This window comes from Neltuma alba, unplaced genomic scaffold (genome assembly GCF_004799145.2).
Source record: "Neltuma alba isolate B1F8T4 unplaced genomic scaffold, ASM479914v2 tig00012255_pilon, whole genome shotgun sequence".
Taxonomy (NCBI): Eukaryota; Viridiplantae; Streptophyta; class Magnoliopsida; order Fabales; family Fabaceae; genus Neltuma; species Neltuma alba.
The window spans coordinates 390,536-415,901 of record NW_021636781.1 but is presented as its reverse complement, the minus strand read 5'-3'; the positions used below and the strand labels follow the sequence as shown (position 1 = coordinate 415,901).

General features: G+C 35.1%; 4 protein-coding genes across 12 annotated transcripts; 2 read left to right on the top strand and 2 right to left on the bottom strand.

Moving 5' to 3' along the window:
- Positions 1 to 297: 297 nt before the first annotated feature.
- On the top strand, positions 298 to 9,172 carry LOC114725542 (V-type proton ATPase subunit a2). The gene is made up of 18 exons (XM_028912065.1): positions 298 to 565; positions 1,153 to 1,197; positions 1,714 to 1,833; positions 1,913 to 2,020; positions 2,995 to 3,102; positions 3,201 to 3,374; positions 3,849 to 3,986; positions 4,852 to 4,959; positions 5,433 to 5,540; positions 5,650 to 5,798; positions 6,245 to 6,398; positions 6,536 to 6,696; positions 6,788 to 6,994; positions 7,261 to 7,444; positions 7,532 to 7,612; positions 7,690 to 7,883; positions 8,183 to 8,242; positions 8,473 to 9,172. Exons 1-18 carry the CDS (start codon positions 416 to 418, stop codon positions 8,675 to 8,677), a joined length of 2,454 nt encoding a protein of 817 aa, XP_028767898.1. The 5' UTR covers positions 298 to 415; the 3' UTR covers positions 8,678 to 9,172.
- A 1,244-nt stretch (positions 9,173 to 10,416) lies between these two features.
- Positions 10,417 to 12,974, bottom strand: LOC114725583 (cysteine protease RD19A). The gene is made up of 4 exons (XM_028912109.1): positions 12,471 to 12,974; positions 12,219 to 12,338; positions 11,069 to 11,315; positions 10,417 to 10,923 (listed from the first exon to the last, which is right to left on the bottom strand). The coding sequence occupies exons 1-4, from the start codon at positions 12,927 to 12,929 to the stop codon at positions 10,646 to 10,648; spliced, it is 1,104 nt and encodes a 367-aa protein (XP_028767942.1). The 5' UTR covers positions 12,930 to 12,974; the 3' UTR covers positions 10,417 to 10,645.
- Positions 12,975 to 14,754: 1,780 nt separating this feature from the next.
- On the top strand, positions 14,755 to 17,565 carry LOC114725534 (purple acid phosphatase-like). The gene is made up of 8 exons (XM_028912055.1): positions 14,755 to 14,928; positions 15,025 to 15,228; positions 15,346 to 15,457; positions 15,688 to 15,917; positions 16,041 to 16,179; positions 16,283 to 16,503; positions 16,736 to 16,857; positions 17,364 to 17,565. The coding sequence occupies exons 1-8, from the start codon at positions 14,755 to 14,757 to the stop codon at positions 17,563 to 17,565; spliced, it is 1,404 nt and encodes a 467-aa protein (XP_028767888.1).
- A 984-nt stretch (positions 17,566 to 18,549) lies between these two features.
- LOC114725535 (chromatin remodeling protein SHL) lies at positions 18,550 to 21,614 on the bottom strand. Of its 9 annotated transcripts, none has more exons than XM_028912056.1 (5): positions 21,383 to 21,608; positions 20,892 to 21,237; positions 20,414 to 20,482; positions 19,265 to 19,397; positions 18,550 to 18,939 (listed from the first exon to the last, which is right to left on the bottom strand). In XM_028912056.1, the coding sequence occupies exons 1-4, from the start codon at positions 21,453 to 21,455 to the stop codon at positions 19,283 to 19,285; spliced, it is 603 nt and encodes a 200-aa protein (XP_028767889.1). In that variant the 5' UTR covers positions 21,456 to 21,608; the 3' UTR covers positions 18,550 to 18,939; positions 19,265 to 19,282. The 9 variants fall into 9 exon arrangements, 3 of the variants coding, with proteins under 3 accessions (XP_028767889.1, XP_028767890.1, XP_028767891.1); XR_003738425.1 differs by lacking the exon at positions 18,550 to 18,939 and adding an exon at positions 20,197 to 20,257 and having other exon boundaries at positions 19,317 to 19,397; positions 20,396 to 20,482; positions 21,383 to 21,614; XR_003738426.1 differs by lacking the exon at positions 18,550 to 18,939 and adding an exon at positions 20,197 to 20,257 and having other exon boundaries at positions 19,317 to 19,397; positions 21,383 to 21,614.
- Positions 21,615 to 25,366: the final 3,752 nt, after the last annotated feature.

Here is a 25,366-nt window from a genome sequence, read left to right as displayed (position 1 = left end):
AAAATTATCTGTACGATCTAGCCAAATTGAAAATTCAAATTACTACTATTTATGAGCTCCTAAAATTAAATTAATTCCTCATCCATAAAATAAGTGTGGAAATTAAATAAAAATAGTACTAGTATCCCCTTATTTTCTTGACCAAATACCTCTTGGATTATGACTTAAGCCGCGCAGTGATGAGAGATAAACCGCCATGGTAATTCTGAAAATCCAAGCCTCAATCTCCCGGGGGTCAAAAAAAAAAAAAAAACACTGAAAAATAAGAATAAATCACAACAAGGAAAGGGACGTGGAAGCTTGTAGAGACGGAAGGAGGACGTCTCGGGGGTATCATTGAGACCGAGATCGGAAGTCCGTGATCCTCTATCAGTCTATCTCTTTTGAGAATCTGTGTGACAGAGTGGGAGAGAAGATGGGCGACGCACGGCGCGCAGGTTGTTGCCCGCCGGTGGATCTTTTCCGGTCGGAGCCGATGCAGCTGGTTCAGCTCATCATTCCTATGGAGTCCGCTCACCTTACTGTCTCCTACCTCGGTGATCTAGGTCTTCTTCAGTTCAAAGATGTTAGTAGCTCTATACTTCTGCTCACTTCCTCAATTTGCTGATCAATAAATCCTCGATCATTTATCTTGTATTTTTGTGTGACGATTGCCATTCACTTTTGCCGGATTTACATAATTCGGTTTCTTGTTGTGCGATCGATTTCTCCTTTTCAAGTGTCATCGGCAAGAGTTTCTTGGCATTGTGATCCGCGATAGGGGAACAATTCTGTTTGAGATTAGTGAAGGTGCTGTGTGGTACTTAGTTGGGGGATTTGACCGTATGCGAAAACTCATTGGGATTTTTAAAGACTTTATATGATTGAATTTTGCTCCGGAAACTCGGGAGTAGCTTGACTGGCGTGTTCTGGCTTGCTTTCGTGCAATCTCTATGGTTATATGTATTAATACTTTTTTGGTATTACTTTGCTATTTTCCCTATCTAGTCAAAAGTAAGAATTCGAATGGGTCAGTGATTAGATCAGTGGCACATTAAACTGTCAATGCAAGCCTGGTTCTTATTGTGTCTAAACCCATGTTATGTACTGCTTCTTTTTTCAGAGATATCTCTAATTTCTTCTATATAATGCTTTTTGCTCTCTGAATTTCAGCTCAATGTTGAGAAGAGCCCTTTTCAAAGGACTTACGCTAGTCAGGTGTGTTTTTTCTGCTTGATGCCTCAATCATTAGCACTTTTTTTTTTTGGGGCTTGCTTCTGGAATTTTCTTTGCTTGTTTCTAATTTGATGAACAAAGAAACAAAACAAATTTGGTTTCCAATGTTTTCCACCATTGCTTATTCATTTATTTATTATTAGTTTAACTAAATTATTTGTGTCTAGCATGAGAGTGGACAACTTCTATCTTTATCCCTTTGAATCATTTAAGGGGGACATGTTGACCAGTTTTTGCGAGAGTTATGAGCATAATATCTTTGAGAAATGATAAACTAATGGTTATGGCTTATTAGTTATTGAATATTCTTTTTAATAATTTAATGTTACGGATCATCCTTGCTTTCTAGCTACTACATAAGACCTTGAGTTTTCAACATGTCGACAATGGAGCTTGCTGCATAAATATTGAACTTCATTTTTCATGTAATCATAATATTGTATTAAACTCTTTATTGCATATGGTGATTGACTTGGATTACTACATGCCTATATGAAGCTAAAAAGATGTGGAGAGATGGCACGGAAATTACGATATTTCAAGGAGCAAATGTTCAAGGCTGGTGTTTCACCCACAACTTTGGATACTGATGTTGATGAGAACATGGATGATTTAGAGGTAAGTGGATACTGCTGTTGATCTTAATCTCTGGTGTTTTTCACCTTATGAGTTAATCAATAATACATCTTTGTTATAGGTAAAACTTGCTGAGCTTGAGGCAGAATTAACTGAGATGAATGCAAATGGTGAAAAGTTGCAACGCTCTTACAATGAACTTGTGGAATATAAGCTCGTTCTTCAGAAGGTGAATTCTGTTTTCTACTGAAGCCTCAAAATATTACATGTCTAACTGGCACTTCATTTAGGGTGGTTGGCTGACTACTCTAGTAACCCTCTTGTATCTTCAAGCTTTTGCAAGTAGTAGAGTCTTAGACAAGTTTTTTTGGCCAATTAGTAGCATTGACAATCAAAGGAAATACATAAGCAATTATTTTAGAAATAAAATTGAAAAGAAAAAGTGATGCTCTTTCCTTAATTGGACTGGATGAATCAGAACTGTAAATGTGCATGGATATCTCTTATCTATGTTAAAGTAGAACTTACTAAAATTTTACCCCCCGAATTGAGATGCTTATTAAGTTTTTTTACTGCCTGTCAGAATTCTTAGCTAGACTCATTGTTTTTGCATGGAAGCTGTGGTGGCTTCCCTGGCTTGTGTTATTGATATTCTTGTTCTATTGATATATTAAAGGTAAGGTGGGGATGGGAATTGTTGCATTGCTGGCTAGACCGTAGGTTGTGCTTGACAGGCATGAAAATGGAGTTTATGTTATGTCATGTGTTATGTTTAGCTGCATTTCTAGCTTTTACTTCAGACTTTCTTTTCTGTCATTTTTGCCCATACTATAGGTGCAACTGCAGGCCCAACATGAAAGCATGCGAGTTGAAGGGATACTGATTAAAATTTTGTAAAATGCTTATAATCTCATGTGGTTCCACTGCCTACTCCAATCTCTAGATCAAGGATTTGTTAAAGCAGTCAAAATTTAGTAGCTTTCTCCTTATTTTAGGGAAAAAAGTTGTTGTAAAAATTCTCAATATTTTTAAGCGCTAACTCTATATATTTTTTTCCTTTCAATTATAATAGTGTCCTATTCAGTTTTGAAGGACGTCATAGCTAATCCAATCAAATTTTTTCAGTTTATAAGATTTCAGTTAAGTATCCAAATATTAACACTCAATAATCCAACTACTGAAATAATTATTCTTTCCTTTCAGGCTAGCGAGTTTTTCCATTCAGCTCAGAATCGTGCCTTGGAGCAGCAGAGAGAAATTGAATCACATCAGAGTGGAGAGTCTATGGAAACACCATTATTACAAGATCAAGTATGTTTCTGGTTGTCCCTATGCCATGTTTTCATGTATATATAGTTGATAATAATCTTTTTTATTGAAATAATCTTGTGGTTTGGTGTGCTGTAAAGGAAATGTCAACAGATCCATCAAAGCAAGTGAAGTTGGGTTTCCTAGCTGGTCTTGTTCCCAGGGAAAGATCCATGGCATTTGAGAGAATTTTATTTCGTGCTACTAGGGGCAATGTGTTTCTGAGGCAAGTCATTGTTGAGGATCCTGTCACAGACCCTGTTTCTGGAGAAAAGGTGCTTATTCTTGTTCCCCATCAACATTAAAAACATGAAAATCGCTTGCACTGTTCCGTCTGTCATTTTTTATACTTTCTTACGTTACTCATTGCCAATACATAATTTCTTGCTGAAATTTTATTCTGAGGAATTCTTGATTCATGCAATGAATATCTTTCATTTTCCTCACAACGCTCTGTCATGCTACGTTGTCTACTAGATAGGGGGAGATTGTTTTCTTTGTATTTGTCAACGATAACCTATCTGAAGTTGAATTTTTTCAATGATTATCACAGTCAGCATCGCCCTTCTAAAAGAAACATTTAATTAAAGTAGCCTCTGTAATGCCTACTTGACCAATATTCCTGCACCTGGTGTTTATGATTGCTACATATGAATATGATATTAAAACTAGTTTATGCAGTATAAGTTGAACTAATAGTTTTCCTATTCTGTTATTTTTGATATTGAGCTATGGATGTTAACATGCAGATTGAGAAAAATGTGTTTTTAGTCTTCTATGCTGGTGAAAGAGCAAAATCCAAGATTCTGAAAATATGTGATGCCTTTGGAGCAAATCGTTATCCTTTTGCCGAGGAATCAGGAAAACAAGTTCAAATGATTGCAGAGGTTTGTTTATTATTATTTTTAAATTCTCATCTATCTTGAGGAAAACTGGAAAAGCTTGTCTAGAATCTTCACATTTTTTTAAGAAAAATATTCCTCTAGCTTCTTTTGTGCGGCTTTAATGCAGCACGTGTGGATTTTAAGCTGCTGGGCAAGAGAAAATGAGATTTTATAATCCTAGTTAAACTATGGACAAGCATGTCAGAGAGATGTTTCCCTTGGTCAAATTTAATTTCCCTAAAATATTATGGATCGAGCAAGAAGTTATGAGATGGAATTTCTTGGTAAATGATAAATTTGAAAAGTTGGTTGTTTTTATTATCTATGTTGACTTCATTAAGTGGGATAAGACTTGCTGTGTTGTGGATAATTCATGGGGACTCTTGATCCAAGTCTTGATATGGGTTTAATTATGCACTCTAGTAGTAAACAATGTAATCTTTACCATGGCCTCATGAACATGAAAATATTTGCTCTTTTTAGTTCTTCTAAGTATTGTCAAGTGGATGGTACATAACTACATATACCATTAGGCTGCTGAAGTCAATTCCTTCAAGATTATGACCATAGCCATGTTTTCATTGGGAATGTGTATTAGTGGCAAAAGGAAAGCAGATATTTGCTTGAGCTGATCTTGCTTTTCTTTTTTTAGCTGAATTGTTTCACAGGGCTTGAGCTTATCTTGCTTTTCTATCTATATACAGGAATGAAAGGATTGTTTACTTGCTGGCAGATTGAAGTTTTAGTTTATGCTTCATGATGATATTTCTCTTGCCTTTTGCTATCCATTTTCTACATTTTATTTCAAAGAAGCATCTTTGTGTTTGGTGATTCATCTTTTGCCAAGTCTAAACAATTTCGCATTCAGGTCTCAGCAAGACTCTCAGAGTTGAAGACAACTATAGATACTGGACTGCTGCACCAGGGTAACTTGCTCCAGATTATTGGGGATCAATTTAATCAGTGGAATCTTCTGGTATGTTTAACTAATATGCTCATCCATGTTTTCCATGAGTGTATAACTAAAGTACAATTTTCCTTGTGCCCGATTATAATGTGTATATCTTGGGATGGACCCAGTTTTCCTGTCTTCAAAGAAAATCTGTATATGAATTGACGTTTTTCTTTGCTTGGGATTGATTGTTAATTTTTTATTAAGAATAATCCTGTCCGCTCTTGAAGGTGAGAATGGGAAAATCCGTATATCATACCCTGAACATGCTTAGGCTTGATATGACCAAAAGGTGCCTGGTTGCTGAGGGTTGGAGTCCTGTTTTTCAAGTTCATAATCGAAATAAGATTTATCTTATGTCCATCTATTATAGTTTGTGTCTAGGGATGGATATAGTTTTCCTGTCTACAAAGAAAATCTGAATCTGTGGATTAAAATTTCTTTTCTTGGCATTAATTGTTACTTATTATTAAGAATATTTCCTTCCACTCATGAAGGTGAGAAAGGAGAAATCCATATATCATACCCTGAACATGCTTAGCCTTGATGTGACCAAAAAATGCCTAGTGGCTGAGGGTTGGAGTCCTGTTTTTGCAACAAAGCAGGTATTTATTGTTTCTGTGATCCTATTCTTAACCAGGGCATTTCTTTTGGGTTCAGGATTTTGAATTATTATAATATTGATTTTTGGAACTTGGAACCTTGATTTTTCAGATACAGGACGCCTTGGAGCGGGCAGCATATGACTCTAACTCCCAAGTTGGTACCATTTTCCAAGTTTTGCATTCTAGGGAGTTACCACCTACATATTTCCGAACAAATAAATTCACTTCTTCATTTCAATCCATTGTTGATGCATACGGGTGAGTATCACAATAGTTTCTTGTCCCTTCTTTCTCCGTTCTTTTGTTGTTCCTTTTGTTCAGAGGGAGTTATGCCGGTATTGTTTACATGAGCTGATACATGCTTGGACTATGGAAGATATTGTGCATACAAATTATTGTTACTGGTCATTTTCAAAATATAAGTAGATTAGTCTCCACCTTAATCAATACATTTGTTGTTGCTCCCCCTTCTCAATTACTCAGTTATATGCGGATCTAATTAATTGCCATATTTTCAATTCTTAATAAAACCATATAATGGGACATAAGAGAGAACTTTTAGAACCCCAAAGTCTTCCCTTGTATTATTATTGTGCCTATGACCAATTGCACAGTGGCATTAATAAATTATGTGCTTGTTTACTTTTTGATACATAATTTTTACTCGTGAAAAAGTGTAATATTGTGCAGAACTAATATTTCAGGGTGGCTAAGTATCAGGAGGCAAATCCTGCTGTATATACTATAATTACCTTTCCATTTCTTTTTGCGGTAATGTTTGGTGATTGGGGGCATGGAATATGTTTACTACTGGCAACTTTGTATCTACTAATAAGGGAGAAAAAGTATTCTAGCCAGGTAACACTTTCCCCATATTGCATGATTTTCTTTAAAGAGGAATTTTTATTTTATTATCTTAACTTTCTCCCGGCATGCATCTAATACAACACTTTGCTGATTGGGCGGTTAACCAAAAAAAAAAAAAAAAAACACAGAAGCTTGGAGATATTATGGAAATGACTTTTGGAGGTCGTTATGTTATTCTGATGATGGCTCTCTTCTCAATCTTCACTGGTTTGATCTATAATGAGTTCTTCTCCGTCCCATTTGAACTCTTTGGTCCCTCAGCATATGCATGCCGTGACTTTTCTTGCAGGTACAACAAATCCTCTATTCATATAATCTACAATTGTGCTCTATGATTTTTTGATTCTTAACATTCTTCCTTCTATCCTTTTGGGGTGTAGAGATGCCACTTCTGCAGGTTTGATAAAAGCACGTCCCACATACCCATTTGGAGTGGACCCAGCATGGCATGGTTCAAGAAGTGAATTGCCATTCCTCAATTCATTGAAAATGAAAATGTCAATTCTTCTTGGGGTGGCTCAGATGAACCTTGGAATTATAATAAGCTTTTTCAATGCCAAATTCTTTGGCAATGCCCTGAATGTATGGTAAGTTTGTGATCTGTATTTTTCCTTACTTGATCGCTGTAAAGCTTTACTCAGGTCTCTGGTTGCTCATTCTTATTTGTGTGTGAAGAATCTCATATACTTTGGGAAGCTTTTCCTGATGGAATGGGAAAGAGTTGGGGTTGGCTGAGTAATCATACACATATACAATCAAATCACTGAATCTTTTTCCATCTCTATAAACTACCCCATTACTTCATCTTCCGAAATTGAATATAACTGCTTTTCTAAACTGTTTTACTCTTCAGGTTCCAATTTATTCCCGAGATTATATTTCTCAACAGTTTGTTTGGTTACCTATCCCTCCTTATCGTTGTGAAGTGGTGCACTGGTTCAAAAGCTGATTTGTACCATGTAATGATCTACATGTTTCTGAGTCCTACAGATGATTTGGGAGAAAACCAGCTCTTTCCTGGTCAGAAGACTTTGCAGGTTATTTTTATTTCCTACCCCCTCCTACCTTTTTTTTTTTCTTCTTCTTTTGGATAGGACTAAGACGTTTTGTTGTGGTCTTACCAGCTTGTACTGTTACTTCTGGCCCTTGTCTCTGTGCCCTGGATGTTGATACCAAAACCTTTTCTTTTGAAGAAGCAACACGATGTATGGTTCTCTTGGTGCTTTGCCTATGTTAGGGAACAACTCTCTTGTATTTTGGTTCTAAATAGTTTTTACTGCAGAGGCACCAGGGCGAATCCTATGCACCACTTCAAAGCACAGAGGAGAGCTTGCTAGTGGAGCCAAATCATGATTCCCATGGTCATGAAGAATTTGAGTTCAGTGAAGTCTTTGTCCATCAACTCATACACACCATTGAATTTGTACTTGGAGCAGTGTCTAATACAGCTTCTTACCTTCGTCTTTGGGCCCTTAGGTATGTTCCTGCAAACTATATTTCTATGAAACATTCTGCCCTTGAATTGCAAAATACTAGCCTATAAGCCACACACTGCACACAATAATAAGCCAACTGCTTCTTTATTGCCTATGATTGGCAAGTGAAATTTTATTATGATTATCGTAGTAGTCCTTGAATCCCACACTTCGATATACAGAACTGAACCTCATATGTACTGTAAATGATTAATTCATTAATATCTGGAACTTTTGTCAATTTTTGTAAATGAATAAATAGAGTGATGCGTTTTCTCATGTTTCTTTATTTTCATCCAGCCTTGCGCATTCGGAGTTGTCAACTGTTTTCTATGAAAAGGTTCTTCTTCTTGCATGGGGGTATGTCTACTTGCTCAATTTCTTTGTTACATTTTTTTTATTGCATCTCATGAGTTGGAGGATGCAATTGGTGAGCATTGCACACACAATGTATCAAGTTTCACTGGTTTTTTGTCGCTCGTTGTTCATGTTAACCTCAACGAAAAAAAGAGGGGAGGGGGGATCAAGTGAATAGTTTGACTCTAACTTATGCGAAAGACGCCTGCTAATTGCTGCGTCTGGTGTCACAGGTACAACAATGTGATCATTCTTATAGTGGGTTTCATTGTCTTTGTTTTTGCAACTGTGGGGGTGTTACTTGTGATGGAAACCCTCAGCGCCTTCCTCCATGCTCTGCGTCTTCACTGGGTGGAGTTCCAAAATAAGTTCTACGAGGGAGATGGATACTCATTCCATCCTTACTCGTTTGCGTTGCTAGATGATGAAGATGAATGATCATTTAAAATCATTCAAGAATCTTAGATCGTTGGATAGCTCAGCCTTGGACCTGTAGTGATTCATTTTTTGTTTCGACCGATTCAGTGATTGGTTTCTGCAGCATTGTTTGTGGTGATGGCATCGTGGGGACTTTTTCATCCAGCGTCATTCCGTATCATCTTTGTTTAATTTATGCCATTGAAGGAATAAATGGATTCCCTCTCAGAGGGAATGACTGTGCACGGGCTGGGCAGGAATGGCTAAGTGTAATAATTACTTCCTATTAGTTCATTATATTGATAACTTAATTTGCGCAATATCAAAATAAATTATTTGTATTTTAAGAGTTAGGGTATGTTTCCCAGGCTATCATTAGTAGATTTGTGTTATTCAACTCTTGCATTTGCAAGTAGATGAGTGTAAGTCATGTTATGTAAGGGCTTTGACGAATTCACTTCAGCGTTTTTATCGTTAAGCTCGAACACCCAATAGCTATTGTGGTGCCATTGTCTATTTAGACATGTCTTGAGTGGCTGTTCAGAGATAACGTGACGCGTTATTGTCGGGCACAAAAAGTGATTGAGTTGGGGGCGCCCCCCCAAAAAAAAAAAAAGTTGGCACAGGTTAAAATCCACAGTTGGCTCTAATTTTGAAGAACAATGATATCAAGGAGTCTTTAACTTATTGGATAATGAATCTTTGGGTTATTATAGTTTCATCTTACTTTTAATTAGATCTTTGTAAAAAAAATTTTTAATCAGATCTTTTTTATTCCCACGTATTTTTAATGAGGTCTTTTCATTTTTTTTTCCTTTTTATCATGTCTGTAGTTTCACTTATTTTTTAATCAGGTCTTTTGTAGTTTTAAAATAATTATTTATTAACTTTATTTTCTAAAATTAATTTTATTTTTAAATTAATAATTATATAATTGGACAAAATCATAAATATAATCATTTAGTAATTAATAATTAATCATAATAAACAATTATACTTAGCTATAAATTATTTATAATTATATTCTAATTTTAGAAAATTTTATTTTTATAATTTGAATTTTATAATTATAAAAATTAGCATTGAAAAATAAATAATATATATGTTTAACTAAAAATTTAAAAGAATATTAACATAAGATTATTTTAATAATTTATTATTTACAGACTAAAGAATAAAAACTACAAGGACTTTATTAAAAATGAGGTAAAACAATAAGGACCTGATAAAAAAAAATTATAAAGACTTGATTAAAAACATGTAAAATTATAAGAACCTCATAAAAAAAATTATAGGGACTTGATCAAAAACTAGTTGAAGTTATAAAGACTTGCATATTAATTATCTCTTATTTGGGTGCAATTGAATTTTTTTGAACTAAAACGGAAAATTTAATATCAAGATTAAAATAAATCAAATATGTAATTTTTATTATTGTTTTCAGTGGACTTAAATTTTTATAGCATCCAGCTCGTAAATGACAGGTTCTCGTGAATTACCCTGAAGTGGTGCGGAATGTGCCGCAGTCGGGGCTGTCGAGCATACGATAAAAGATGATGAATGGAAGGTAAACAGAAAGCAAAAGGAAGATATCAGATCAATGTCTCTTAACTCCCAACGTCGAAGAGTGTGGCTGTTTTATGTTAGCTGTAACTAATTAGCAAAAGGGGCGCGCAACTCATCTTATCTAATGAACTAGAGTACCTTGGGCGAACAAAAAGTCACATTATTCCCTTCATCGAACTAAGCTCGGACGATGATTAAGTGGAAAATATGTACGAACGTAATCAAACAAACCGAAGAAAACAAATCAATTCAAGATTCTTGGACAAAGGTTAACACTTAACAGCATGGGTGGCCCAAAAATAAAAGGGATCCACACTTGAGTTCTCCGTTAATTATGACACTGAAATTGTTTCCAGAAATACGCTAGACTGGATAGCGGATGCTTTGTTATACGTACAGTACAGGCATTTAAAGCGTCACATCCTACTGAGAAGTGGTATGAACAGCAGCCACAGTGGAAACCATGGAGTCCACCCCACAAATATTGCGCCCCCGGCAAATCTTGTAGTAACCATTTTCTCCCCAATTCTCTCCCCATGAATTTTTAATGATCCAATATGGCTTCTCCTTCATCCGAATGGGAGCATACCCCGCAGAACCATATCCCACAAGCAACACTCCGTGGTCCAACCTCCTCGAACATATGTATGGGCATGATACCCCACCAATATATGTTTGCATAAATACCGCATTGATGGCCACTGCATATTTACCCATGGAAATCAACGAGTCAGTTCTCATTCATTGTCTGCAACTATTGGATTCTATGTGTAGCCCGCAAAAACGAGGCCATAGTAGTAGTTAATAAGTCTTCGCCCAAAGAAAAATGTAGTTATTTGGTCTTACCAGCAAGGGGCCCATTTTTCACAAGATTAGCAGCAATCTGCTCTTCATCAAGTGAAACGACACTAAAGTTGGCAACCGAAGCTGCAATCTTTGATTTGTCGAATTTGCAGGTCCCACGATCAGTGCCAGTATAAGGATAGTCTTCCTCCCGCATGGCTCCGCCAGCTTTAAGGATGTACTCAAAGGCACTATTCATCAGTCCGCCATTGCAACCAGAGTCACAAGAACGTGGTTCTTCTGGATCACACTGCACATAGGTATGGGTTTAATTTCTCTCTAAGAAATTACACATGCTACAAAATTCTGTAACATGTAATGGACCCATGATTTTTTGACAGCAGCCCTAGCGCTCAACTTTACGTTTGCCAAGTTTCAATAACTTCAAAAGAAAGCATAAAAATTTAACTAGCAACCTTGGTCTCTGTGATGAGACATTGGTAGCTGTGCCATTGTGTCTATGGTTCAGATGTTGGTACCATCATGTTGATGATAAAAGCACGAAAAAGTCAAATAAACTGCATGGAGCAATAAGCTGCAATATGCCAAAGCATCTATGTAATACTGATCTTCAACATCCTCATAGGTCAGCCAACAATTAGCAGGGAATAGATGAACTAATAGAATTCAGACCAGTTGCAATAGCCGAGAATGTTCCAACTTTCAAGTAATAATTTAGATAGAGAAGTATTTATCGAGGAAAATCACATAACAGCATGACTTCAAAGACCACATAACGTTAAAACGGGCATTCATTTTGTCGCCATTATAATTCATTATGAATATCTGGAACGCAATGCTCTATAGTTAATATAAAGAGAGAGTTCTGAAAACATAGCCATATCCTAATTTTACGGGTTGGGTGAAAACAACCAGCAAAAACATGAATGCATCCGGATTCAGAATTTGTTACCTAATATTTCAGAAGCAATAATAGTGACAATCAGCTGCATAAATATAGACTATACTGAATTAAATACAGAGGCATATGTATCACAAACTAGTTTACTACGAATTATTGAGACCGAATGATACTGCAAAATTGCAGATAAAACTCACGAACCAATCGATATTACTTAAAGATTAAATGATCCACGAACAATCACGTGAAGCTAATTAGAAAGAGGAATTACTAAAACCAGAAATGCCCAACCTCATGATCACAGTCCACGAGCTGCTGCTCGCTAAGGCTGACCAGTTCCCCGGTAGAGAGGAAGTGAGCACCTTCCAGGGCTCCAGTTGTGCTAAAACTCCAACACGATCCACATGAACCCTAATTTGCCAAAAAATTCGAATATCATCATTAAAAAAAAATCGATAACAGTAAATACCAGAATGTTGCTTCAATATTATATTGAGCTATTTATAATCTCCGACATGCCGCAGATGAAACGGATTGACAAACCTGGTTTTTAACAGGCGTAACAGCTCCATGATCTCTCCAATCAAAGTCGTTGGGAAGATCGTCGGTTGGCAAGATGGGAGCCTTGCTGGCATCAGCAGGCAACCTGAGGCCTCTGAGACCCAAAACCTTCCGAAACTCGGACGGTGTCATATCCGAGAACTGAGTCACGCCGTGAACAGCCGTTGGGTCCAGATTCTGGTGTCGCCGAGCTCGGCGCAGGTTAGCCTTGAATACAGTGAACCTGTAATCGTGCTCTTCCTTAGACCCGTACGACTTCCCGAACTTACGCTTGAACAGAGAAAAATGATGCTCTGCGCCGAATCGGTGATCGCCGTCGACCACCTGCCGGATCAGCGGGTCGGCGTCACTCTCGACGGCGGAGAAGCTCTCCGTCTCCGACGAGACGGCGGAGACGAAGAGGAATGAGAAGACAATAACGGACTTGAGAGTACGATCCATAATGCCAAACAGAGGAGGAAAAGAATGGGGAATGGACGAATGGTGGCTTCGTGCGTGAGAGTTCGCCGAGACTTAAAAGGCGGAAAAAGCTAACGGTGACGGTTAACGACAGAATCGGCAACACGCCTCCACGGAATCATGACGATATTGCATTGGTTCCTATCTGGACTGTCACCGAGGTGGGGCCCACCTAACGGACGGAGCCTATGGGTTTTATTGTGCACCCTATCGGACGTGATAGTTGCCCAAGTTCAATGGCGTTTGCTTGGAAGAAGGGCATACTATATAACCAACTACAAGAGCCCATGTATGCGGTTGGAGTTGAATGGTAGTTAGTTTAGTTGTTGCTCCTATGAAGAAATTTATTTATTTATTTCATGAGGAAACAATTTTTTCCTATAAAGAGCAACTTAGAGCTATTTATTTAGTCTTAAAAAAAGAGCTACTAGAGTGTATTTATTTTGCATGGATCGCAAATTTTTGGCAAAAACGATACTCTTTCAGTCTTAAATATATAAGACTTAACTTGTATTTATTAGTGGATTTGCTCTTTCTTTTCTTTTTTCTTTCTATAGTGGAGATAGTCGCACGTAATGACAGATCACGGCCATATTATTAAAAGCTTGTGGTAAGAACGGGTTTCGTTCTAGTGCCCGAAAATAATATTCCAAAGCTTTCGTATGTTCTCCGTTACTTGTGTGGATAAGGCCTATGTTATAAAGTATATAACTTCGATCATAGGGATCAAGTAGTGTAAATTACACTGTAAAATAGATCTTATATTCAGGATCAGAGCAGTAGATGGTTTTTAATCTTTTTGTTTTATAAATTTTTAGACGTCAAATTGTATTCCTCCATGACTATAGAACAATATATTTTTCTTAATATTTACAAATTAGTCATCTACCTCTTATATTATAAACTGGGATAGTATTAAAGTTTTTGTTGAATTAATTATTGTTCAACATTCATCTTTTGAATTATTAAAACTCATCCTTCACATTTGCAGTACTCAAATTTTCAACTTTTTTCAGTACTCTCAAAATTATGTTTTCAATACCAACATTAATTAAAAATAATTATAAAAATATGGAAAATAAGTATTGAAAGAAAATATTTAAGATGATTATTAAAAATAATAAAAAAAAACTAGTTATTAAAAATGCTAAAGATAAATACTGAAAATTTTAAAAATAGCATTTACTTAAAACGTGAAAGATAAGTATTGAAAAAAAAATTAACTTAAAAATTTTTTAATTCTAATTCTAACAAAGAAATCATGGGGACTGTCATCCCCACGTAACCATATCTATTTCTATATCCGTTCACAAAGGCTACTCGAGTACGTTGAAACTAGGAACTATTACTACTATTTATTGAATGAAATGAAAATCGTTCTTTCACGCAGAACAAGGTCACACTGCTGTTTATTATAGGAAGTAGATGAAGGGACACTATTCTCTTAATTATCGTATCGATCTCCTCAATGAATCCAACGTCAACTTTCACGCTTTCATTGTTTTTTTATTCATTCATTTCACTTTCTCACTCCGAAAAGACATGCAGCGATTCCATCATTTGTTCTCTAATGCAAGAAAAATGCCAGCCTGAGAGATAATCTTAACACGTCTCTGTTCATATAATCTGTCTTTAACTCTGCATTGTAAATGCGCAGAGGATTCTGAATATCCCCCGATTCATTCAACAACAAATTCGCATCATATTGTGTTCAACATGCAACGCAGAGATTAATATGATGGGGTTCTAGGTCAATCACTAGTGAGACGTTGATTCATCTTGGGAGATTAATTTGCAGTTTGAGAAAATGGGTCTTCAAAGATTCTCTTGTTTTGTGGTTCTGGTTTTTCTTTCGAGTGTAGCTGTGTTTTGTTATGGTAGCAGAACCAGTTCATTCGTCAGAAAGATTGTGAATGCTGTGGATATGCCACTTGATAGCGATGTGTTCGCAGTTCCTCCTGGCTATAATGCTCCTCAACAGGTTCTTGTGAAATCTGTGTAAAGTAGTTTTAGATTCAGTTCTTAATCTTTTGGTCTCATTCCTCGCCATTTTGATGTATGGATTTTCTGGGTTAAGGTTCATATAACACAAGGTGATTATGTGGGGAAGGCAGTGATTGTTTCTTGGGTGACTGAGGATGAACCAGGATTAAGTGTCGTGCGTTACTGGAAAGAGAACAGCAGGGAGAATAAGAGGCTGGCTGAAGGAGAATTTGTTACTTACAGATTTTACAATTACTCCTCTGGATTTATTCATCACTGCACTATGAAAGATTTGGAGGTAGGAATTAATTGATCCATTGCCCCATGTTATGATTGCTATTATTTTCCTGATGCTAATCAAAAGGGGTTTGTTTCAGTGAATGAGTTATTGATTTCTGAGCTTCATGTTGTGCAGTACAGTGCCAAATATTACTATGAGGTTGGAATTGGGAATACCACACGACAATTCTGGTTTAGGACGCCTCCTGAAGTCGGTCCTGATGTGCCATACACATTTGGTCTCATAGGTAAAATCTATTCTTTAAACTAATATTCATGGATTGGTTGCTTTTCATGATGGTTAGTTTCCAATTAAATCAGCATACAATTTTTTACACATAACTAACTTAACTAATTTTCTTAATTTAGGTAAATTAGTTCTCTAGCTGATACATTTAGGACTAGAGGAGTATTGCATGAGATTTTTGTCCATGTTCCGTTGTGTTTGTTATTTGATAATTGGGAATTGTGTTTGCAGGGGACCTTGGTCAGACGTTTGATTCAAACAGGACGCTAACTCACTATGAAATGAACCCTAGAAAAGGGCAAGCTTTGCTCTATGTGGGAGACCTCTCTTATGCAGATAATTATCCAAATCATGATAATGTGAGGTGGGATACCTGGGGAAGGTTTGTAGAAAGAAGTGTTGCTTATCAACCTTGGATATGGACTGCTGGGAACCATGAACTTGATTTTGCTCCAGGAATTGTAACTTTCTCATAGAAAATGATCTAATCTGAGTTTCACTTTACTTCCCACTCTTTAATACAAACAAACCATAACATTTTCCATTTTTCCATGGCCTAACCAGAGAATGATGATTGATCACAGGGAGAAACCGAGCCTTTCAAGCCTTATACTCATCGATATCGCGTTCCTTACAGAGCATCACAGAGTACTCAACCCTTCTGGTATTCTATTAAGAGAGCTTCGGCACATATCATTGTCTTGGCTTCATACTCAGCATATGGTAGTGCCAGATTCTTCTTCTGTGAGACACAAATAAAAGCATGTGGAGAGCATCTTAACTAATTTTTAGTGCAGTACAGTAAATATTTTCATTTTCTTTTCAGGAACATATACTCCCCAGTATCAATGGCTTGAGGAGGAGCTAGCAAAAGTTAACAGGACAGAGACACCCTGGTTGATTGTTCTTGTGCACGCGCCGTGGTATAATAGCTATAGTTATCACTTCATGGAAGGGGAAACCATGAGAGTAACGTTTGAGCCATGGTTTGTGAAGTACAAGGTTGATGTTGTGTTTTCTGGTCATGTTCATGCCTATGAACGATCTGTAAGTTCCAGCACTCTTTTACATGTTCCTCTTTTCTTTACCAAGTTTCAACTGAGGTGCATGATCCATATAGCATCATCAATTGGCTTTTCCAATATATATCGGTTTGGCATTCGCAAGATTCATCTTTGTAATTTATGATGTTATGGTTCTCTCAATCATGTTGAATTTCCACCAGCATTTTTTTTTTTGTATTTACTTGCAGAATTAACTTAATTGTTTCATGTCCCAGGAACGTGTATCTAATATTGCATACAATATTGTGAATGGTCGATGTACTCCTGTGAAAGATCTATCAGCTCCTGTGTATATAACCATTGGTGATGGGGGGAATATTGAAGGCCTAGCAAACAAGTAAGCTCTTATACATAAATTAGAAAGAGTTTAGACGGCCATTTGATGCACTATTATCACAAATTTCATTTCACAATATGTTTGATATCATGATTATTTATAGAAAGGACACTATTCTCTTTTATCCTTATTATAAGAACTAGTCAAGGGATTAAACTTAAATTTGGTCCTAAATATAATACTACAATCTATTTTGTTTCTTATATTTAGTATTTTTTTTCCAAATTAATTTACTTAACTCGTAAACTAATATATAACATAATGTTACACAAGTATTTTAGGGAGATTAGGTCTATTAACTAATTTACTTAATTTCTTTAATCTGATCAAATTAGTTAAGTAACTTTTATATTAAGAATTAAAGAGAGTATTTTATAAGAAACACACACAAATTGTTGAATGTTGAGTGATGATATCTTAAACATCAGAATGAAAGGAACTGAACATGTGGTTGTTGTAGAAATGGTTTGTTTTAGGGTGAAATGAGTGTGATTTGCAAAATGCAGCATGACAGAACCACAACCAGAATACTCGGCACACCGGGAAGCGAGTTATGGACATGGCATTTTTGAGATAGAGAACAGAACACATGCTTACTTCAGTTGGCACAGAAATGAAGATGGATTTGCAGTAGAGGCTGATTCAATGTGGTTTTTGAACAGATTATGGCACCCTCTTGATGACTCCACAACTCACTTCTCAGCTTAATACATAGATTTCCTTTGGCCAAAAATAAAATACATGGATTTCCTGTTATCTTGAAATTATTATATCATTCTACCATGGATCTTTACCTCAAATGTAAATGGCTTGCTTTCACCATCTCATCTCCACATTCTTCAATTGGAATAATTTTATCACTTATCTCAGTTCTTCTATGGTTTAGGATTTTTAGTACATAGATACTGTGATTTTTTAAGATTATCACGTTTTTATGATTTGTTAATCCGCATGTTTACTATCAGATTGTTAAAATACATGAATTTGCTTCGCGAATTTAAACTTACTGGTAATTATTTACAAATGAGGTGAGAATGAATATTTGGTTTGAATAAAAAAAAATAAAACAATAAATACTTTCATTGAAAATATAAATGCAATTCTTATATGTATTTGTTTTTAATTGAAAAATGATAAAGTTTGTTTTCCTTTCACATGTTCAATACTATATAACTTCATAATGCCTCTTTTATGGCATCACCCACGCTTCGTTCTTGACTTTTTTTTTTTTTTTTAGGCCTGACTGTTTTGAAAAATTACAGGGCTGTATAACGTAAGAGAATTTATAATTAAAAAAAATCAAATTGTTCAGATATAGGAGATGTTCGGTTTTTTAACCAAACTATCATTTTAAAAATGATTTTATAGTTGTGAGAGGAGTTGAAAATATTTTTACAAAACATTTTTAAGGAAAAACCAAACACCCCCATAATCACGTTACCTGAACGTTAGATCTTACGCAGTGGCTTTTATTGAATTCCATTTCAATGTACGAAGTTCCCTTCTTAGCTGTGATATAGATTGGAATACAAACCTTTTGAAAATACATCTTCAGCATTCAGTCTTTAGCCTATTCCGACTACTTGGTTGACTGAATAAAGCTCTGATATTCCAGGATTACAAACTTGGGGCAGTCTTACATAAGATTATTAAGGACTCTGAAGGTCCATAGCGTTTAATGATCATCCTGGGGACTCAAGGAAAATATGATTTTGTTCTTCAGTATTTTCTATATAAAAAAGCTGTCTACTTAGTCTCATATATAACTAAATCAAGATACTTTACAAAGTCCAGAAGCAAGGACAGAGACATAGAGAGTCTACTAACATAATTACACACAAGCAAACATCCTCGACTTCCAAAGGAAACAGGATGATCACTCAAACCAAACGGACTTAACAGACATTTCCATATCAGTCTTTTACGACACGAACAGAAAGACACCTGTGGATTGCCTCCGTGTTTGTTTTGTACCGTTACCCAGGATTAGAAAAGCGTGGTATCCAGCAACAACCTCGTACATCTACTTCATTTTAAGCTTGTATAGTATCATTATCACCTTCGATGGCGTTTTATATTCACCTGCATTATAAGGCAACGCATGAATGCTACTATGCTAATAACATAACAATGCTTTCTGGTGTGAACTAAACATTTGAACATTTGCAAATAACTTCCCTTTTTCTATAAATTCAGCTAATAACACACAGATGAAACTGTTGGATTGTGCTATCCATGGCTGAATGGAATTTTTATATTATATATTGTGTTTACATTTTTTAGGAGGTCCAAAACTGACTATGAACATGGCTAAAAAATGAGGCATTGAAGTAACCGTCTCTAAAGCATGGCAAACCAATTCTAAAGGAACTTAGAGATAAGTAGAAATATAGACAATCAAGAATACCTTGGTATCTGAGTGTCTTCAAGTATGAGAATTTTGTGCATTCTGTTGGCCTTCGCCAGAACAGTTTTCACAAAAGAAGTGGTCAAGTCCTTTGGCTTCCTCCACGGTCATATCTATACAGGCAGGATGAAACCTGAATCAAGAATATTAGGTTGAAAAGGACTGCATTCTTTCGAACTCAGATATCCTCTTCACATTTGACCACGTAACAAAATTCTAATTTCAACTTTCAAAATCTCTTCGGAAAATGTGTTGTGACTGCAACTATGCTATTTATCCGGACATGATAAACATTTTAGGACCAATCATCGCAATTAGCTTTCTTACAAACCTTGAAAATTGTCAATGCCTCAATAAAATGATTCATATATTTCAACTCCCACAAATTAAGCCTTCAGCTAGCTTTCAAGCATGAGTATTTTCCAAATAAGGTTGACAACAATGATTGGGACAAGAAAAGCATTAAGATTTTTTTTGTGGTAATTCTAGAGCACTAAGGATTTAAATTTCAGTTATTTTTACATAGTCTGAATAAGTGATCAAGATTTTAATAATCTGGATTAGCCAAGAAAGTAGAGTTCATCACCTTTCGCCATCTAAGGCTATTCCTCTATACTCTTATACAAGAAAACTGAGTTGCAACTGGGGTTAACAAGAAAACAGACTCCCTTCAAAAAATAACCAAGATACACCACCCATTTTCATTATAGTATTCAATTTATACTTGTTTAAAAATCACATCTCATAATTATTCACAGGGTCAAGATTTTGGAACTAGACTTGCAACTGTGAATGCAAAGTAATTGAAGCATAAAAATATATGGATTGCTCAGTGCTGAAGTCATACGTACATACGGACAGACAGACAGACACAGTTTTTGGAACTAGGGTCTTACACAAAGAATACAGATGCCTGTATGGTTCAAACTGACTTAAAATACCTTGTTTCCTCAAATGAAACCAGAAGAAAAGAGGTAAAACATGAACTACAATCTGAAAATTAAGAATAAAATGCATCAGGAAGATGGCATGTATTTTTAGAACTAAACATAAACATTCAAAAATAAAACAGGTAATAGATCTTAGACAAATCAATATAGCAGAAGCATAATCAATCAGGAGTAATATCACCTTATATGTCCATCTTACCAATCACTGCAACTCTCACACTGGACCATTAGGTCATCAGGGTTGTAGGGCATCTCACATTTGCAGTATCTACAACAAAAACATTAAACAATTAACACAAACCAAAATTCCAATAAGATCCCACCGCTACTTTCATGAAGATAAAAGTTGTCACGTTTCCATTCTCCAAGCAAAAAATCAAATAAAAAAACCACATGACTACACTATTTCATCAAAATTAACCTTAACGATTCCAACAAGCACATGACTGCATGGATAATTAGCGTCACGACTGACGAGCAAGATTACATAGCTACCAGCGATGTAAAATCTTAAAGCACCATCGAACAGAGCTTAGTTTGAATTTATTGTCAGATGCCAAAATGAGGTTATGAGCATCAAGAGCACATGTGTAAACAAACAATCAAGCATAGCGGAAAGGCGGAAACAGCAGCATAACCCGATAATAAGCACACAAAACAAGAATGAATCAGCATACACAGCTACTCTGTCAGGATTGAAAGCACCGGTGGCGGAATTGTATTCGAAGCGACAGAAGAAATCCTCGTTTCCGACAGCGTCAAGTTTCGTGTAGCTCTTGAAACTGTGAACCGTACACTTGCCTTCGATTGTATCGGCACTCTGAACATCAAAATGATCAGAAAGGAAAACCTCCTTAGAACCGTGAAACTGCCGCCGGCCGCCGATTGACTCCTCCGGCCGGTAATACCACCGGACGTGGACCTTCACGTTGGCGCCACGCGAGTCAGCTTCGATCCGCTCAATCCTAGCCACATAGGACGGATTTGACGGGTCGGACGGCCGCATGAGCACGCAGTCGCCGGCTGAGAACAGTGGAAGCAGCGCATATCAGGAGAGAAAGACGGCGAGAAACAGGCAGAAAGAGAGGGAAAAAGAAGCCTTCAAGTTTTCCCGGGAAAATCGGAAGATGAAAATAAGTAAAGTATCCACTTAGTAATTAGTTATTACCCGTAATGGCTTTGTTTATGGGTTTGACTGTGTAAGAATCAAGGGTTCTTCTTTGAGCTTTTGGCCTGGCCATGGGAGAGCAAGCAGAGAGCAGAGATCGACGTCGCAGAACAGCAGAACACAGAAAATACGAAACAAACAATAATTTTAATTTGGTAATTATACGGTTTGGGTGAATCGCGGAACACAGCTTGGAAAGAAGTCGAGGTAGTGATCACCGTTGGTTTGGTGGGCACGCAGAAAATGGAGAAGAATCAGCGATGAGAGTGCACAGAAACGCAGGGCAGAACTGTAATTAAGGGTGTGTTTGGCAAGCACCCCAAACCATGGTTTTGGGACCCAAACCATGGTTTGGAAAAAATGTTAGCCAAACACCCTTAAAAAAATCAAAACCATGGTTTTGAGAAAAGTAAAATTTTTTTACTTTTGGAGGAAAAGGGGGAGAGTGTGAGAGCCTATAGGATGTGTATCTTGTTGTTTTTTTTATAAACATATTTTTTATAAACATATTTAATCTTATATCTTATAAATACATATAAATATTAATTATTTATTAATTATATTATCTTATATATTATTAATATATGTTAATAAAAAATATATTATTAACAATTTTATTCCTTCAAATTAAAATATATCATAAAATATATTTTTTCTATAATTATCATATTAATTTATGCCAATTTGTATATATAAAAAGTACTTCTAATAACAACTATCCAAATACTCACACTTCTCAAAATTACTTTTTCACAAAATCTATTCTTTCCAAAATCTATTTTTTTCAGAATCTATTCTCCAGAAGCTATTCTCCAAACCATGGTTTGGTTTCATCCAAACACACCCTAAGTGAAGATCTATTCATTTTGAGTTAACTAACTCCATGCATGAGTGAGTGGTAAATTAACTTAGTGAGGGAGAAGCCTCCCGAAGATAACGTTTCCACGTCATGAGAAATCAAATATAGTACTCCTCCGGTCCTTATTATAAGACCCAATTTGACTTTTTATTTGGTCCTAATTATAAGACCCAATCCATTTTGTCTCTTATATTTATGCATTTTTTTTCTAAGATAATCCTTCTAATAATGATAGTTTTAACCAATATACTTAATTAGTAAGGATATTTTAGGAATGACAACACTTATTTATTATAAATAACCAACTTAACTTACTTCCTTAATCTCCTCAAATAAGTCAATTGGATCTTATAATTAGGACCGGAGGAGTAATATAATATTTTATCAAATTGCTACAACAATGTTTTTTTCCCCCATATATGAGGCACAGCTCGTTTAAAATATGATTAGTGAGAATGTAATATAATTTTTAATATTGGGTGGTTTGTAAAATATAATGAGAGCTGCAGGAAAAGTACAAAAATTTGATGATTCAGGCAAGTGGGTGAGACTTGAGAGAGAAGCAGAGGGATTGGCCTTTCCTTTCTTTTTCTTTTTCTTTTTTCTTTTTTCTTTTGTTTTTTTGGTTTGGGACTGAAGAGGGATTGGCTTTCAAAAACTACAAAATTGACGCGATTTTGATTTTTATGGCCATTTTTTCCGGCTTTGATGACCCTATGTGATTTGACGTTATTCTTGCGAAGACTTTTTAGTTTTTACCCCACCTTCCAGTCTTGCTTCACGGTCTCACCGGCCATTTTTTCCGGCTTCCAAACGTGCCCAAACGCTCCACTGGGCTTTTTTCAGACCGCATGTTTCATCCTGTTTGGATCCATGTCTACACAATCTAGCTTCTTCAACTCAAATGCGGGGCTTTTTTTGGAGCAGCAATGGGCATTGAGAAACCATTACATATATTTATTAGGATGTTAAAATTTTTACCAACCTGACCTGCATGTTTTTTCCTCTCAGCTCACTTTTAATACTTCATTTAAAATAATCACATTATATATATAATTTCTTTCTAATAATAAATTAAATTTCTTTATTTTTAATAATTTTATCTTCCTTATTTCTTAAAAAATAGTCAAATTATATATATCTAATATTAGATATATACTATTTAATAAAATTTATGTCTTTTTAAGTCATTTTACATGCAAATTTACTTTTACATTTATTATCCAAGCAAGTTTCAACTTCTTAAACTGACTTTTCTGAAAACCCAATTCAAATATAAATTACATTACTCTATCTGACTTTTACTCAATCTGCAGATTGAAAAAAAAAAGTTACTTCTGTCACTGCTATCCAAATACACCCATAATCTGGATTTTCTGGAATCATTTTCGGTGAAATAACTAATAAGAAAGGAATGTGAAGATATATCAACATTACTAGTTTCGATTCTTAACGCAAAATCTAGTGTTTAGTTTAATTTGAAGTGCAAACTAAATCTTTTACTACTTCCGTTTTTTTTTTTGGCATATACTGTTTTTATTTTTTAATATAAAAGCTAGTTTGATATTTAATTTGATTCTAAATATAAAATTTAAATTTATTTTGTCTTTATTATTTATTTATTTTGTCCCCAAATAATCTCTATGATAATTGTATATATTAAGAAGTTACTATTAATAGTAATTCAAATATATATAATTAATAAGAATATTTTAAAAAACAAAATATATATTTATTATAATTAATTAATTTTTTTTAATTTTTTCAAATTGATCAATTAAGTTTTATATTAAAAACTGGAAGTAATATTAAGTATGGTATCCACTCCGCAGCGATCTCCTTGTGCGTGTTTGTAGCAAGCAACCAATAAAGATAAATAACATTATATCCGCGATGTTTAATATAAGACATAGCTGCTGGCTAAAAAAAAAAGATATAGCTTATATTTCTTTCCATATTTAATATAAGACTAATTTAATTAATTTAATTAAATTTAAAAAGTTAGATAAGTTCGTTAATTATAAGAAATATGACATATTTTTTTTAAAACACCACAATCATCTTTCTTAATGTCTTTCCTCCCTCATTTACTTGATTATGGTTGAGGAAGTATCTATAAGAGTAATTTAGAAAAAAATTAATAAATATGATAAATAGGTCTTATATTTAAGTTTAAAATTAACTTAATAATTAAATCATATATTAAGGACTGAAAGAGTGATACAGGAGGTAGCATATTAGAAATTCATGAGAAATAGGAAACATAGAGAGATTAAGGACTTGTTTGGTTTCTTATTTTGGAAACAATTTTTTGTTTTTAAAAGCAGAAAAGCAAAAAAACTTGTTTGGCAGTTTTGTTTTTAGTTGATTGTTTTAAAAAACAAAAAATGTTTTTAAAAACTGAAAAACCAAAACAATTTTTACTTTTTTTTGTTTTTGTTTTGGTATTTTGTATTTTTTTTATTTTAAAAAATTAGAAAAATCTTCTTCTCTTTCCCTCTACTACCCATTACTTATCATTATCAGTGATAGCTACTACTTGTCAAAGTGTAATTTTTTTATATATTTTTTAAATGTGATTTTTTAAAAATTATTTTCCAAACAAATTTTTTGGTTTTTTGTTTCCAAAACCTGTTCTCAAAAATAATCTTATAAAATTATTTTGAGAATAATAAAGCAAAGAAAAAAAAACAAACATGCCCCGATTATCGCAAAAGAATGCGTTACCTTCTTTCACTCGTAGGAAAAAACGGAATGCGTTGGCTTTTCAACAAAGAAAAGTTAGTCAAACCAGAAAAAAGCAGGGAAAAAGAAAAGTGATTCAGAAGTTGACTGTATGTGGGTGATGTACTGTTTCGAAGACAAGGAGAAATTAAAAAATATAGCGTTATATTGAAATGGTTTGGGCTTGATGCGCCAACTGGTGGTTAAGATTTAGCTTCTTAACCAAACACATCATTACCCTCCGTCACGAAGGAGCAAATGAAGATTGAAGCAGATGAAATAGTGATTTATCATCACAGCTCAAGCATAATGTTGCAGATCAGTTTGAGAACCAAAGTCCCTACTCAGGCTAGCGATTAAAAGCCATGAATAACACTAAATTAAGGACTTCTTTGTAATAA

What these genes read in the sequence shown, in the direction of transcription:
- LOC114725535 (XM_028912056.1), bottom strand. Translation starts at nt 21,455, where the DNA reads ATGGCCAGGCCAAAAGCTCAAAGAAGAACCCTTGATTCTTACACAGTC. An exon ending in AATCCTGACAGAGTAGCTGT is followed by an intron (nt 20,483 to 20,891) that starts GTATGCTGATTC and finishes TTTTTGTTGTAG; the next exon opens with ATACTGCAAATGTGAGATGC. An exon ending in TGTGAGAGTTGCAGTGATTG is followed by an intron (nt 19,398 to 20,413) that starts GTAAGATGGACA and finishes TTCTTGATTCAG; the next exon opens with GTTTCATCCTGCCTGTATAG.
- LOC114725534 (XM_028912055.1), top strand. Translation starts at nt 14,755, where the DNA reads ATGGGTCTTCAAAGATTCTCTTGTTTTGTGGTTCTGGTTTTTCTTTCG. An exon ending in GCTATAATGCTCCTCAACAG is followed by an intron (nt 14,929 to 15,024) that starts GTTCTTGTGAAA and finishes TTCTGGGTTAAG; the next exon opens with GTTCATATAACACAAGGTGA. An exon ending in TTCATGCCTATGAACGATCT is followed by an intron (nt 16,504 to 16,735) that starts GTAAGTTCCAGC and finishes TTCATGTCCCAG; the next exon opens with GAACGTGTATCTAATATTGC.
- LOC114725583 (XM_028912109.1), bottom strand. Translation starts at nt 12,929, where the DNA reads ATGGATCGTACTCTCAAGTCCGTTATTGTCTTCTCATTCCTCTTCGTC. An exon ending in TTACGCCTGTTAAAAACCAG is followed by an intron (nt 12,339 to 12,470) that starts GTTTGTCAATCC and finishes TTGGCAAATTAG; the next exon opens with GGTTCATGTGGATCGTGTTG. An exon ending in GAAAAATGGGCCCCTTGCTG is followed by an intron (nt 10,924 to 11,068) that starts GTAAGACCAAAT and finishes GTAAATATGCAG; the next exon opens with TGGCCATCAATGCGGTATTT.
- LOC114725542 (XM_028912065.1), top strand. Translation starts at nt 416, where the DNA reads ATGGGCGACGCACGGCGCGCAGGTTGTTGCCCGCCGGTGGATCTTTTC. An exon ending in AGAACATGGATGATTTAGAG is followed by an intron (nt 1,834 to 1,912) that starts GTAAGTGGATAC and finishes TCTTTGTTATAG; the next exon opens with GTAAAACTTGCTGAGCTTGA. An exon ending in GGCAATGCCCTGAATGTATG is followed by an intron (nt 6,995 to 7,260) that starts GTAAGTTTGTGA and finishes TTTACTCTTCAG; the next exon opens with GTTCCAATTTATTCCCGAGA.